This window comes from Chiroxiphia lanceolata, chromosome 11 (genome assembly GCF_009829145.1).
Source record: "Chiroxiphia lanceolata isolate bChiLan1 chromosome 11, bChiLan1.pri, whole genome shotgun sequence".
NCBI classification, from domain to species: Eukaryota; Metazoa; Chordata; class Aves; order Passeriformes; family Pipridae; genus Chiroxiphia; species Chiroxiphia lanceolata.
This window is the reverse complement of record NC_045647.1, coordinates 2,622,103-2,636,796: the sequence shown is the minus strand read 5'-3', so window position 1 is coordinate 2,636,796 and position 14,694 is coordinate 2,622,103. Positions and strand designations below refer to the sequence as shown.

The window sequence follows — 14,694 nt, the reverse complement described above, 5'->3', positions numbered from 1 at the left end:
AGAAGGGGGCACATCAGGATTACTGGACATCAGAAAGGCACAGCCCTCCAACTTCCTCAGGGATATTTGTCTCCATAATTAGGTGTCTGTTCCACAGAATCCTCCAACTGAAGGACATGGCCAACTTTGTGACATCAACCAAACCACAAATGAAAAGGTGATTTTCATCTTTTATTTAGCTTGTCTACATCCTGCACACTAGGACAAAACCATCAGAAAATTTTGTCATAAAGCCAAAAAAAAGTCAGGCATTAGAAATCAGAGCATTGTTACTCACATGTTTGTTTATTTTTAAATAAATTATTACATTATTAATACAGATGACACATTTATAGCCCCTGTCCTGATTCAGGCTGTAGTAGCTCTACACACATCCCCACAAAGAATTGTTCATAAATCTGTGCTCATCTCTGGTGGAAATCACTGCAGCTCCACTGAATGCTCTCCAAACCCATGAGGAGCAATTTTCCTTCTCTGCAGCTTCAACTCCTGCTCTGGAATCTTCAGGGAATATTTGAGGGTTTGTATCCAACAGAATATGGTGGAAATCTGAATTAAGAGTCTGATTGCTGAATTCAGGGTGATATTAAGAGAAACATCACATTTTGGTATTTAGAGATCTCTCATTAATTATTTTGGAATTAGAATGTGTGTATCTGTTAGACGGGTGATAAATTCCCTGATACCCAATTATATTCACAGAAAGTATTGAAGCAATAGTGCTTATCATAATAGAACAGTTAAAATATGTTGGAAGCATGAGATTTTGACAAAATCTTTTGTCACTCCACATATTTAATTGAAAAAGGCTCATAATTCTCAAGAATGTGGTAGTTTTTTGCATAATACTTCCTTAATTATTACCTGTGATATATTACACCCTAATTTTATATGCTATAGTCTAACAATGGCTGGTTATGTAAGTAATTAAAGTCATATTTTATAGTTTTATTGTTTGTTTTCAAATTCAAGCACTTCAGGAAATTGTGCAGTCAGTTCATAACCTGAGCAGGTTTTTTGCCACAGAACCTGCACCACACACAGATTCTGTTTGAAAAACAGGAAAAAATACTGGGATACTTGACTAATTTCTCAAGGAATAAAACTGAGAGGATACAGAACCTTTTTCAGCGAAAATATTTAAAATTTCTGTGCCGTTCACCAAGGCTGGAAGAGTCCTAAATATTTCTGGTCTTCTTATTTTTCAAATCTCAGGGAAGGGGTACCATCATCCCTCTGAGGTCCAGATGAAATGGCCTTAAATTGCACTAGGGGAGGTTTAGATTAGATATTAGGAGAAATTTCTTCCTGCAAAGGGTTGGAAAGGATTGGAACAGGTTTCCCTGGGCAGAGGTGGAGTCACCATGGTTGGAAGTGTTCAAAAACCACACGGATGTGGAACTTGAGGATTTCTGAATGCAGTGGAGGGTTGGATTTGATGATTTAGAGGTATTTTCCAGCTTTAATGGTTCTCTGATTCTCTGATTCTCTGAAAGGGGTTCCTCGCACTGCTGGCTGCCCCTTTATACCATTTCATAGAGAAACCCTGGGCTTGAGCACCAAACCCCAATTCATTACTGAGTTTCTCTGACTTCAGCAGTGCCAGGACTTCAACCCCTGCACCTCCCTAGTGCCTCCCCTTCTCCCCACATCACAGGCAGAGAGGTGTCTCCCTGGGTTTGGTGCCTGATAACAGAGACAGTGTGGAATTTCACCACTACATCCAATTTGACTCTTCCAACAGAAGCTGCAACTTGAAAGGATCCCCGTGGCTCTGGAGCTCTGCACATCAATGTCTGCAGGGAGAAAACACAGCAAAGTCGAGGGCCCTTTGGGGAAATCCTACAGGTTTGAGGTTGCTTCTGCTCAAACCTATATCATCTAATCTCCCTTTCTCTGTGTGTCTCCTGCTTCACACTCTGAGCTGGTTGTCAGTGAGAGGGAGAGGAGGGGAGCCTGTCTCCTGCTGCCTGTTCCACTGACAAGTTGTTTTCCTTTTCACAGAACACTTTCGTGGCCTTTTTCTGCTGCTTCTTTTCCCATTTCTCTTTCAGCCTTAATATCTCATTCCTTGAGCTGTCTTCTGTTACTTTACTCAGTGTCTCATCCACTGCCTCTCCTTTTACATCTCTCATGTTCCTTTTAAAGTCCTTGAGCTCCCTGGTCCAGGCCTTTGATGAGGGAAACAATCATCCTGTTCTGCTCTTGACAAGATTCAATCAAAAGGCCCAGTGTTATCTGCAGGGATATTCATGGGATATCCGTGCCATGGACCCTATAAACTCCCCCTCTTCCAATTAAAAATTACCAATCACTTCAGCTCCGAAGAAAATTCAACAGATATTGAAAGAATTTGGATTTTTCATAATTTTTCTGCTGTCATGAGGAGTAGGAGGTGTCTAACTCACCTGTCCCATCCTTTTTGTTAGAACTGACAGGTGTTTTACTATCCAGCTGATTTAAAAGAGGCCTCTTAATCAGGTGTCAGCTTTGGCCCATAAAGTCATATTAATGTTTTGGATCAGATATGGAGCTCTATCTAAGACACATTAAGAAAGATTCATTAGAAACTCACTACCCCTGGAATTTACAGCCTTCCTGGAACTTAATAGCCTGGATAAATTCCTCCTTATCTGGTTTGCTTATATGAATTACAGCAGTTTTGCACTTAGAAGCTTTTTAGAGCTGGGATCTTACTGTTATTCCGGTCTCATCCTCGTGATCTTCCATGAGGGTTCACTGATACAGTACATGTAGAATCATGGAATGGTTTGGGTTGGGAGGGGTCTTAAAGATCATCCAATTCCATGGGCAGGGACACCTCCCACTAGCCCAGGTTGCTCCAAGCCCCATCCAACCTGGCCTTGGACTCTTCCAGGGATGGGGCAGCCACAGCTTCTCTGGGCACCCTGTGCCAGGGCCTCCCCACCTTCCCAATCTTCACCTTCCCAAGCACCACAAATTTGGGATTCTCCAACACATGACGTAAACTCTTCTACACCTCCAAGGGCTCATCACCTCCACAAAACATCACCCAAACATCCACAGCTCCACAAAAGGTCATGGTAAGAGAAATGGTCACAGAAGCTGCAAATATTGCAGACTTTGGAGCTGTCAGCTCAACAGATCTGTCCTTTTCTGGTCCTGGAGCAATGAATCCTCTTGAGTTTGGCCTCTTGGAGCTGGTTCACCCAGGCAAACCTAAAATCTTCCTCTTCAAATGGAGAATGTTGATACAGGACAGTCTCAGGTTCCCCAAACCAAATTTCTCTGATATTACTGATCCGTTTGAGTAACAGTAATTAAAACTCCACCTTGCAAAAAAATCAGAATAGGAAGGAAGATCTGTGGTAGGAAAGGGATAAAAGTCAGCTGGTTTCTAATATTGTTCCCCTGAGTTAGCTATACACACCCTGAGCCTGGGGCTGGGCCAGCCTAAGTTGCTCTCAGGCTGTGTCACTTTGCATTTCCAGCTGGGCAGAAACCTCAGAAGGAGCTGAATTTGAAGCCAACCAGAGCTGGACAACAGGAAAGAACAGGGAGAAAGATCTGGCTGGAAATTAAGTCGATTGAATGTGAATTGTGATTTTTTTCTCCTCGTCTGGATGAGACGGTGGATAAACATTTCAATATTTATTGTGACTAACTAAAACCTCTTTGATTACATTTGACTCCAATATCACAGCCTGATATAACTCACCACTGCCCACAAAACAGTGAAAGGGAAGCACTGTCATCCCCCCTGCTGATGGATAATTATGGAAAAAACAGGGATCCTCCTCTTCCATTGGCACCGTGTTAATCTCTGCATTGGCTGAAGACAATGTCGTGTAATGAATGGGGGAATGTTGATTCATTTTCATCCTTTACATTTGAATTCAGGCTGGCATAATTATGGTCTTTATGGAGATCAAACTGATTTGGTATCATAAAGAAATACAGTTTAACTTCTTATAAAACATTTCGTAACAAGAGTTTATGTTTGCTTTCCAGCACCACGCTGAGGATTCACATGATTTTTATGTATAAAAATGAGACATTTCATAAAATACTCCAAGAAATTTAAAAAAAATCTGAATTATTTAAATCTTGAAAAAAAATAAACAACCCTACAAAGATTCATTTGTCATAAATATCTCTAGAGAAATCATGGGGACTGTATTGAATCTGGAGAATGGGGCAGAAATATGGGGCCATTCTCTCTAGGAAACACAAAAGGATGTGTCAGGAAATTAGAAATGACCAGCCTGACCTTTTCTACAAAAAAGAGATGGACTCCTAGGACACCACTGGCTCTGAAAGTGCACATCATTTCTCACAAATTTGATGTTATTCTCTGCTGCAAGAAAAGGATATTGAAGAGAAAACAAACTGATAGCAAGAAGGTGCCTTTACTAAAATTCATGGAGGGTATTTTTGTGATGGGGACAGTGACACTGGGAAGGAGCTGTTTGAGCACATGGAAAATATTTTGTCCTTTTTCACACGTGAAGGGTCTCCTGCATTAAGGACATGGAAAGGGGATACAAGAATTAAGATCTTCAATAGTCTACAAGTGATGAGTCGAAATTCCATTTAGAACAAAACGTGGGAAATTAATTCCAGATTTACCAAAATATTTACATTTTTATGAGATGAAGAGGGGATTTTTATGTACATCAGGTACCTCGGCCCTGGCCCACCCAGTTACACTGATTTAAAATGTGGAATAATCATCTCTGGGTCGTTTGGATGCTTCACAAAAGCTTTTCACTGGCAGGTCTGGGAAGGTAAAGAGGACTCAGGAAATTAACCCAGAAGGGAAGAAAATTCCTCTTGAAGAAAAGACAAGTCAAAGGGTCAGTTGTAGAATCACTGAAAAAGGAAGTCTTCAAATTTGTCAAGGGATTAAAACCAGAAGAATAGCCAGAAAAAAAACCCAAAAAACCCCTTTAACCATAGCCAGCCACCACCTCTGAGAGCTGCTCTCCTTTGTCCCCCAGTTTGCTGAACAAATGATCTTCTCCCCTTCTCCCCACAACAAGAAGGACCACCATGAAAAATAGAAATAATTCGGGTTTGCTTTACAATCCATCATTCCATTTTGCCAGTAGGAAATGAAGGTTGATTATTTAATGCCACTTATTTTTTTTTTTAAAGGACCCAAAAAGGAAGGGGAGGGAGAGAAAGCCCCAAATCCAATCAGTAAACAAACAAAAAACCAACTAAGTAAAAACCCAGCGAACAAACCCAAACCAAACCCTGAAGCCAGGCTGTTTAAAGTGTATAAAATAATATATCAAAGGGTGTGAAGGGCTGGAGGAGGAGGTGATTGATTCCATTAGACTGTGATGTGACCAGGGAGCACCAACCACAGAAACCCCAATTCCATCCTTTCCTCCTTCCAGTTGTTGTCTAAAGAACAACCACGAGGGAGATGGGGATGTTTAATAGTTGGCCTTATAATTTCCATAGGAAATATGCAGAGGAGCCAATCTCCACTGTCACCTGCAAAATAAATCACCAGCACCAGGGATCTGTGACTTTATTATCAATCAGCCTTGAAATATTTCCTCCTTAATAGTCAAATGTCTGGAGGTGGATCCTCAGCTGAATATCAGAGCAGACCTTCACTTCTGACTGAGAGCAAAGGACTCCAAAGGACAATTTTATGTGTAAGGACACGCTGAAGACATCTAATCTTAAATTATTGTTTTTCTTTCACAGGGGAAGAAACCCTTCACGGTCCTATTTTTATCCAAGAGCCACATGATATCACTTATTCCATGGGCTCAGCAAATCCAGAGATCCTGTTGAACTGCACAGCTGAAGGATATCCCTCCCCACACTACAGGTGAAGTCAACTCTGGGCAAGTCTTGTCTCACTGTAAATCTTTGAGCTGGGTTTTAGTCAGGAGTAAAGAGTTTTGTATCCCATCAAATGCACTGAACACTCACAGCAGGAGCGTTCGTGGAGGGAGGAAATTTAGGGAAAAAAACTTTTTTTCTGGTCTACTGCTAAGAAAATTTACCCAGGGGGAAAAAAACCCCAAACACATAATTGAAAATCATCCCCAAAGTATTCTGAAATGTAAAAAATTAATTCTGAATCCACGGGAAAAAAATGGGAAAAAGGAAGCAGAGCACATGTGACAAAGTCTGCAATGATTGTAAATATTTGGCAAAGTCAAATGTTTGACAAAGTCTACAATGATTGTAAATATCACATATGTTTATAATCACTGCATAAAATTGTAGAATGATTCCCAACAATTCCAAAATATAGTTGCCTTATTCAAAAACAAATTGCAGCCCTGCTCTCATCAAAATTCCTTGGCTTACTGAGGTTCTGCCTCAAAAAAGGGGTAGAATTAAAAACTCCTTCCACCTCTGTTTTGTTCACAGTCAATAGTTTTTAAATTTCCTTTTTTCTTCCTCAATGGAAATGTTGTATATTAAGGGGGGTTTGCAAATCTCTTCCCCAATTACAAGAAAGCCTCAGGTGACTTGGCAGGACAGTTGCATTTGAATGCAAATAATCTAAGAAACATAGAAGGCAATGAAATCTTAAAAATATTGCTATTTTTATTATAGTGCACTGAAAAGATAATTTATTAAATCATTTAAGCATATATCCACTCACATTCCTCATGTTCCTTGGGAACTGATGAATTCAGCATCAGAATACAGAATATTTTTTAAATTTAAGTTCTGAAACAATTGGTCTGGATGCATTTCCTATAACTGACGGAAGTATTTTCTAGTGGCTGCATGAAGAACTTGGGGAAAATATGGAGGTGACCCTTGCCTTAACAGAGTTTTGCTAAAATATCCCTGAAGCAATTCTTCAAAGAATTCTGTGTATTAGTAAACTGCAAAACACACAGAGCCATTAAATCATTGCCCACCCCATGAATTCATTAATTCCCTTCCTTCGGTGATGTAAACATATTAATTAGGAAAAAGCCCACACCAGGAGATGAACCCCTGATCTATATGCAAAGTTTAATAATCATTGTACCGTGGTGATTAAAATGATTATGGGGATACTGTGAAGAATTCATTTGCAGCAACCAAGCCAATGGCTTTGCATTTGTTTGGAAAAACAATTATAGATCTTAATTGGGAGCCATGTAATGATGACAGCAGTTATTTCAGTGATTGATTCTGAAATTAAAGAGAACTGGTAAACTAAATGCCAGAATCTCTCAGATTAGAAAATGGGAAGCTTTAGACAGCATGGAACATATGGAAATCCTGAAATGTGGCAAAATCCTGAGGCTGGGACAGAGAACACACTCATGGGCGAGCACCTGATGAGATTTTCCTCACCTTTGAAATAAATAATTAATTAAAAAAGCCAAAATACTCTAAAACGACAGCAAAACCAACTACAGCAAAACATAAAAAACCGAAATAGAGTAGAGACACAAAACCATCAAAAATCAAATTGCTGCTGGTCAGCTGTTATTACATCTGAGTTTCTCAGTGTTGATGAACTCATGGAATGGGAGGCAGTGATTGGGAGACCCAGAGAAATGAAAAAGGTTTCCTTCAATGGGTTACCTGGGGAAGCTGCCACCACCGTCAGGAACTCTGCAAATAGCCAAAAATAGACAATTTTTATGCTGTGATCCTTCATGTAATTAACTAAGAGTTGATTGCCCTCAGTTTGGGCACTGCCATCAACCCAAAGTGAGCCACTGGCAACTCTCGTGGGGTGTTTTCATCCTAAGGAGGGGTTGGAATCACACCCACAGAGGTCAACAGGAATGATACAGATGTATAAAACCAGGAAAAAAAATCCATATTTGGGTAATCTTAGGGTTGTGACAATCTAAAAAGTGCCATTAACAACCCCAAAACTTGCAGATATCAGTGGTTGACTCCTTTGTTCTTCCTTCGGACCTCATGAGGGCAATGAAAATTCAGCCCTAATGTGATAATGGTAAAGCTACAAAATCCCCCTTCTTGAAATATGTATTTTCTTTGAAACACAGATTTTATTTTGACATCTGTAAGCAGCTGTGTAATGTTGCAGACACAATCCATTTTCTGCTTAGTGGACTAAGGGGCAAATTAGGTTTTAAAATAGCAACGTTCTCATCGTTAAATTATCATAAAAACTCCTCTCTCAGCTTTTGTTGTGCCCTCTGAAGTGAAGCTCTTCCTGATCTATATCTCCAGATCATTTTTGGAGCCAACTTTCTGATTTATCATAAAGTTTTAAGGACTGCAAAGCACATTCATATTATAAAAAAAAAAATTACAGCTGTAGTCAAGGTATAACCTCCCTCCCAACTGGATGGATAACTCAGTTTGTATGAATAAGTTATAATTACTTTTTTGGACATTTGGGTGAACATTGGTGACTAGCAGTAAAGATTTTCCAAGGAATACAATTATTGCTATCATTAAGATTGATGTAAGGAGCAGTCTGGTGTGAAAAATGATATAATTTTGTGATATTTAACTCCATTTTTATCATTACAGGTATGCTACAGCACACTATTTAAGATAAATATGAATAGGCTCTGTAAATTATAAGCATAATTTGATTTTTTTCCCCTCAAAGGTGGAAGCAAAATGGCACAGATATTGATCTTACCATGAGTTATCACTACAGGTTGGTTGGAGGCAGCTTGGCAATCAATAACCCACATAAAAATCAGGATATTGGAACATACCAGTGTTTGGCCACAAATTCATTTGGAACAATTCTGAGCAGGAAGGCAAAGCTTCAATTTGCATGTAAGTTGGGAAGCTCATATTTATTAGAGCATTATTTTCCTATTAATTCTGCACATGGATGGTAATTTATTGGGTAATTAAAATATCATGGGTGACTCTGTTCAAAAGGTTTCACTGACTTCAGCACTGTTTTTTCTATAAAAAACCCTCAACATTCCTGGTAAATATTAATAACAAAACCAGACATCTGATGGTTGATTTCCTCAGGAACAAGAATAAAAAATCTGAAAATTGAAAGGTCAAGAAAGATGAGCACAATTATTCTCACTTAATAAAGGTGTTCCCACTCTTTAGGACAGTGGGTTTATTGTCATCCTGCAGGTGGTTACAACTGGTGAGAGGGGGGAGATGTTGCAAAAATTAGGTTTTGAGGTTTTTATAGTTAATGAGGCGTAATTAATGCATAAAAACATAACCAACAGTGATAGTTGGTTATATTAACAGAGAAACCCTCTTTTACCTTCCCCAGTGTGTAAAACTGTGGGGGCCACGCTCTGAAACATCTCATCTTTCAGCTCTGAAAAATCAGCTCTGAAATATTTCACATTTCAGCCCCATCAGGTCGAGCACGTTGTGCCTCGAGATGATTTTGAATTGATTTTATCTTTGTTCCCCGTTTCACAACTTCAGAATCTTTTTTTCCACAACGTTTATAGGCAGTGACCGAGTTCTGTCCATGCCCTGGGGAGGAGGGGGAACAACAGCAACAACCAAAAAAACCCCAAATATTCTCTTTTTTTTTTTTCCCCCTCAGTCTAAAGCTCTGAACAGTCTGTTGCAATTGTTTTCAAATCTCATTAATAAAACATGTGTCTAAAGCCAACTTGGTGTCGCTGCTTCAGACACCAGCAAACGTATTAATTATTAATCTTGTTCCATTTCTCCCAGCAAACCTTGTGTCACGGGTTATCCAAAGGAGACAGTGGAGGTCAGGCTGGTTCACAGACTCTCTTTCAGCAGAGCTGATCAAAGGGTGTATCACCAGTACCTCATTTAATAATGTTTTACCCTGAATTTCTCCAAGGGCTTTGATTTCCCAGAGCTGGTCAAATGTAAAAAAAAAAAAAAAAAACCAAAAAAAACCCCAACCATTAAAAAAAAAAAAAAAAATCGATTCATTATTTTCCCACTTTTTTGTGAAACAACTTTTCGAGCCCAACTTTCTGTGTGGGAAATTAATGCAAGATATTTGGAGGTGAAAATTGTTTAGTGACAGAACAAATCCTGGTTTTAAATGAAGCAAGGATAGGTGGCCACCTCAAAATTGTCTGTGGAGTCTGTAATCCCCAAAGGAACCAGGACAGGAATAGAGCTGGGAAAAGACTTAAAGAAAAGGAATATCCTTAAAGGAAGGCACAAAAGAGGTATAAAATATCTTTTAAAAAGGGTGAGGGAAAGGAAAAATGGGAGTATCTGTGAAAGAATGAAGGCTCTGATGATGGCTCAGCATATCACAATAATCAATGATTTAATCTTTTTTTTTTTTTTTCTGGAAAATTCAACCCCTGATTCAAACTCCTGGGAGCACTTTGGGTTTGGGAATTGGTTGGGAATTGATCCTTCAGAAGTTTCCCTAGGAGAGAAAAGGGGAGCTGCTCACCACAATTCCCAGCTTTCTGTGTGAGACTGAGTTTTCCAAGGATCTAAAGAGGGGTGTGAACCTTCCCATGGGGAGGGGGGTCTGCAGAACCCTGTCCTCACCTCCCATTCCTGGGGATAATGCTGGATTCCTGGCCTGTCTGAGGCAAAGCTCCTCCCAACCAGACCCAGCTGATGCCACTTGGCTGCTGAAGGCCCTGTTTGCCAGAAAATGGACTTTCTAGATGGGATTAAGTATTTTCAGCTGTTAAAACAGTGGTTCTTTAATAACACTCAGTGCAGGTGCCCTTTCCCCCTGAAACACTTAACTCACTAATAGCTGGAAGTCTCATGCCAGCATAAAACAATCCAAATGGGCTAAATATCAAACAGTTCCTTTATTTAGGCTTCAAACCCCACCAGGACACTTCCCAGAGTTCTACAGGGAGCAGGTCACAACAAAGCTGGGGCTGGTTTGCCCACAGCAGCCATCCTGCTTCAACCCTCCAGCTCTTAACAACCCTACAACGCTAAATATATCCCACAATCAAGCAACACACTCCTTTTTCATTAGTGGTGACAGATATTTATGTCCTTTCCCACAGAGAAGAGAGAGGACAGACAAATCAAAGCCTGTTATTTACAGTGACAAACACAAACTTCAATTTAGCAGCATCACTGTGAAACTGTGAGTTTTAAGTTGTCTTACAATAGGGGAAAAAAAACCACCTCAAGTACATGGAAAATGTCATAATGACCTGATGAGAGTGGTGGAACAAATTACCTTGAAACACTTATTTCACAGTTAACATTTCCTTGTTTCTTATTTTCGTGTTGCCATCCAATTTTCTCCTTTGTTTCAACCAATACTTCAGGCTATATCTTAAAATCCAGGCAGGCATGTTGTTATGACACTTCCATTCAACACCTACAAACTGGGACTCTTCCCTGGGCTGGAATTCTTGGCATATTATTGCAAACTCCACGATAACAAATTGAATCAAGCCTATTATCCAAGTAACAGGGTTTATGTGTATTTGTCTTTTTACTACAAGGTAACTAGCTCTGAGTTTGAGTTTGAATTAATGATACTTCCACAAACCTATTGTAGGTGTCAACTTAATATGTGAGAAACACTTTTTGCTCTGTTCAAGATAGGGAGTTCTCCGCCAAGCGAAATAAATGCGGGGTGAGATTAGAAATATGTCTCCGGCTTCAGCTGGAGTTTCATGCTTATCCTCTATTAAAAACAGAGCTGTCAAAGGAAAGCTGCAGGAGGAATATTGTTCAGAAGGCAGTGGCATAGATTATTAAAGCTACAAGCTGAAAACGAGCGGCAGCATCAGGGAGAGAGAGCGGAGAGAGAGCGCGTAAATGCGTGAGTGGGACGCAGGGGCTGGCAGTCCTGTGGCATCCCTGCTTCCTTCAGAAGGTTTGTTTTGTCATAAATAAACTTGAAAACTCCCCATAAATCCTGCATGTCTCTTGCTGCCCAGCAAGCAGCACATCGTGAACGGCTGAAGTGTGTTCTGCAGGAGCTGGAGCTGTCGATGTGGAACTTGTTAAAAAGCTTTGGTGGCAGAGCCTGAGACAGGTACAGGGATCCTCATCCAGGGTGGAGTTTGGAGTCATGACCTGCCACCCACACAGGGCTTTCCCTGCTCCAAATCCAGCGCTGACTCCAGCACAAGGTCACCCAGAAAACTCCAGCTCTACAAGTCAGAGGAGTCTCTGTGAACTATTCAAGAGAGTCAGCCCGAAGAAAGATGTGAGGCCAAGGATTTCCTTCAGCTTTTACACAACTCACAGAATCACCAAGGTTGGAAAACCCCTCCAAGATCACCAAGTCCCACCAATCCCACCATTCCCACTAAAGCTTATCACAAAATGCCACCTCTACTCAATTTTTGAACACTTCCAGGGATGGTGACTCCACCACTGCCCTGAGCAGCCTGTTCTGATGCCTGACCACTCTTCCAGGGATGAAATTTTTCCCAAGGCATTTTTCTTAAGGCATTTTATGCCTTAAAAAAAAAAAAAAAAAAAGACAAACAAAAACCTGTTAGAGAAAATGCTCCGATGCAGCTTCAACCAGAATTTTCTCCCAAGGCACGCAGGGGATTTGTTTTAATTATTTCCTCAGTTTTAAGCAAAAATAACTGTGTGCAAACAACTGGTCTTGAGGGAAATCCCCAAAAGTAGCTGCAGTGAAACAGCCTGTCCAGGCCTGTTAGTTGTTCTTTTAGTTCTTATACGCATCTATAACAGAGACATTAAGAGATGTGCAAGAGAAATGGGACAAACAAACTAAAATAAAAAAGTACCCCACCACGAAAAAGAATCATGTTTGCACCTAATTCATAATTATGCAGGGCATAAACCCAGAAAATTCAGTATTAAATGAAAGCATCTTGTTGCCTGGAGATCTTAAAACAGATTCCCAGTCAAATTGTTCTCCCATCACTGGCAGAAGTTGCCATGATTGTGGCTTTCTCAGACCTCAGGCCCCCATTATTAACCATGAATTCTGAGAAACAATGACAAACATTTCAGTTCATGCCTAGAATTAGTCATTTTGCCCTGAACCACCCAGGAGGACACACAGTGGAGCCACCAGACCACGTGTTTTAATTCTCCCCACAGTGCTACAGACCAGCAAGGATTTCTCCTTGGAGTTTTTGGGCTCCAACCACGTTCTCACGTTTTCTAAGTGGTGCTCAAAGGTTTTGCTTGCTGCTTATTCTCAACAGCATTTTTCTAATCCTCGCATCCTCCTTCCTCTTGGCCAGTGATGATGTGCTCATAGCAGTGGGGATGAGAGAGCTGGAGCACTTGGAACAAAATCTCCAGCTCCCAAGAGCTCTCACTTGCTTTTTGTCGTAGACAGAAGACACAGTTTTGATGAAACAATGAACTAGAGGCAATAATTCCTCCAGGACAGAGTTTTTGCCATTCTGAAACAAAAAAATAATTAGCATTTAACCATTTGAGGGGGAAATATATTAAAACCAATCAAAGCCATTTAGTGTTTGCTGGATGGTGACAGGCTGAGCATTAGCAGAGCCTGGTTAGAGGGATGTCTGGGAGATGCTCAGCCAGCAGGAAAGCCCACTTTTCATCTGATTACTTCATCATGTTATTTACCTTCCACTGCACACAAATTACAGAAACACCACAAAGCAATCCAGCATGCCTCCACGTGTCATAACCCTTTTCACTCCCACTATATGCTTTGAAACAGAAAATGGAAAAATCAATGAGCTTAAATCAGATACTCTGAATTTGCAAAGGCTGGACTTGCATGAATTTGAGGCTAAAAACCACTCCTGCATTGGTTGTGTTGTGGTGCTGTGTGTGTCCAGAAATCCCTGTGTAACAATTGTGTTTGATTAAAAGGTGTGCTGGAGGTTGTAACTACCACCTTGAGGAAAACTCTCGGGGTCTTTAAGCTGGTTGTTAATTCATCAGCAGGGCGAGGGCTGGCATACTGATCACCTGGCAGCCAGGGGGGCAAGAGTCAGCCCTGGAAATGTCTTGTTTTTTCAAAAGGAGGCATAAACTGCTCAGTTCAGTGTTCAATATGTACTCAGGGGTGACCAGCTGATAACAAGAGCAAACAGGAGGAAGAGCTCAGCTTGGCAGTGCCAGCAGCAGGACGTCATCAAAGGAACATCCCCCAGTTTTACACCATTTACTTCATTCCCTCATCCTCTTTAGGATAAGTTTAAAGCCACATTGAATCACAGAGTGGTTTGGGTTGGAAGGGACCTTAAAGCCCATCCAGTGCCACCCCCTGCCATGGGCAGGGACACCTTCCACCAGCCCAGGTTGCTGCAAGCCCCGTCCAACCTGGCCTTGAACACTTCCAGGGATGGGGCAGCCACAACTTCTCTGGGCAACCTGTGCCAGGGCCTCTCCACCCTCACAGGGAATGATTTCTTCTCAATATCCAATTTAAACCAATTCTCCTCTATGAAGCCATTCCCCCTTGTCCTGTCCCTCCATCCCTTGCAACAGTCTCTCTCCATCTTTCCTCTCAGCCCCTTCAGGCACCAGGAGGCCACATTAGGTCACCCTGGAGCCTTCTCTTCTCCAGGTTGAACAATCCCAAATCTCTCAGTCTCTGTACCCTTTCTAACATGATTCTATACCCTACACAGGCCAAATAATGCACTAACCCTACCTCTCTGTTTTGAAAGGGCTGCTTATATATAATCCCAGAATGGTTTGAGTTGGAAGGGACCTTAAAGCTCATCTTGTTTCAACCCCACTGCCATGGGGACACCTTCCCCTAATGCAGAAACACACCTCAGCCTGCAGATCTATGGAGAATAAGCTACTAAAGTCTCCTTTCCAGGCTCTGCACAGCCCTCCTGATGATCCTGG

The 14,694-nt window shown here is 41.0% G+C and overlaps 1 protein-coding gene across 3 annotated transcripts in view; it reads left to right on the top strand.

The window, feature by feature from the left end:
• The window catches only part of LOC116792487 (contactin-6-like), a 132,528-nt gene that overhangs the window by 46,009 nt on the left and 71,825 nt on the right, over nucleotides 1–14,694 (top strand). For 2 of the 3 annotated variants that reach the window (XM_032699465.1, XM_032699463.1), the window contains 2 exons: nucleotides 5,707–5,833; nucleotides 8,555–8,730. In XM_032699465.1, the coding sequence (XP_032555356.1) occupies nucleotides 5,766–5,833; nucleotides 8,555–8,730 (244 nt within the window). In that variant the 5' untranslated portion in view covers nucleotides 5,707–5,765. The remainder of the gene's footprint in view (nucleotides 1–5,706; nucleotides 5,834–8,554; nucleotides 8,731–14,694) is intronic. The other variant, XM_032699464.1, reaches the window with a different exon arrangement.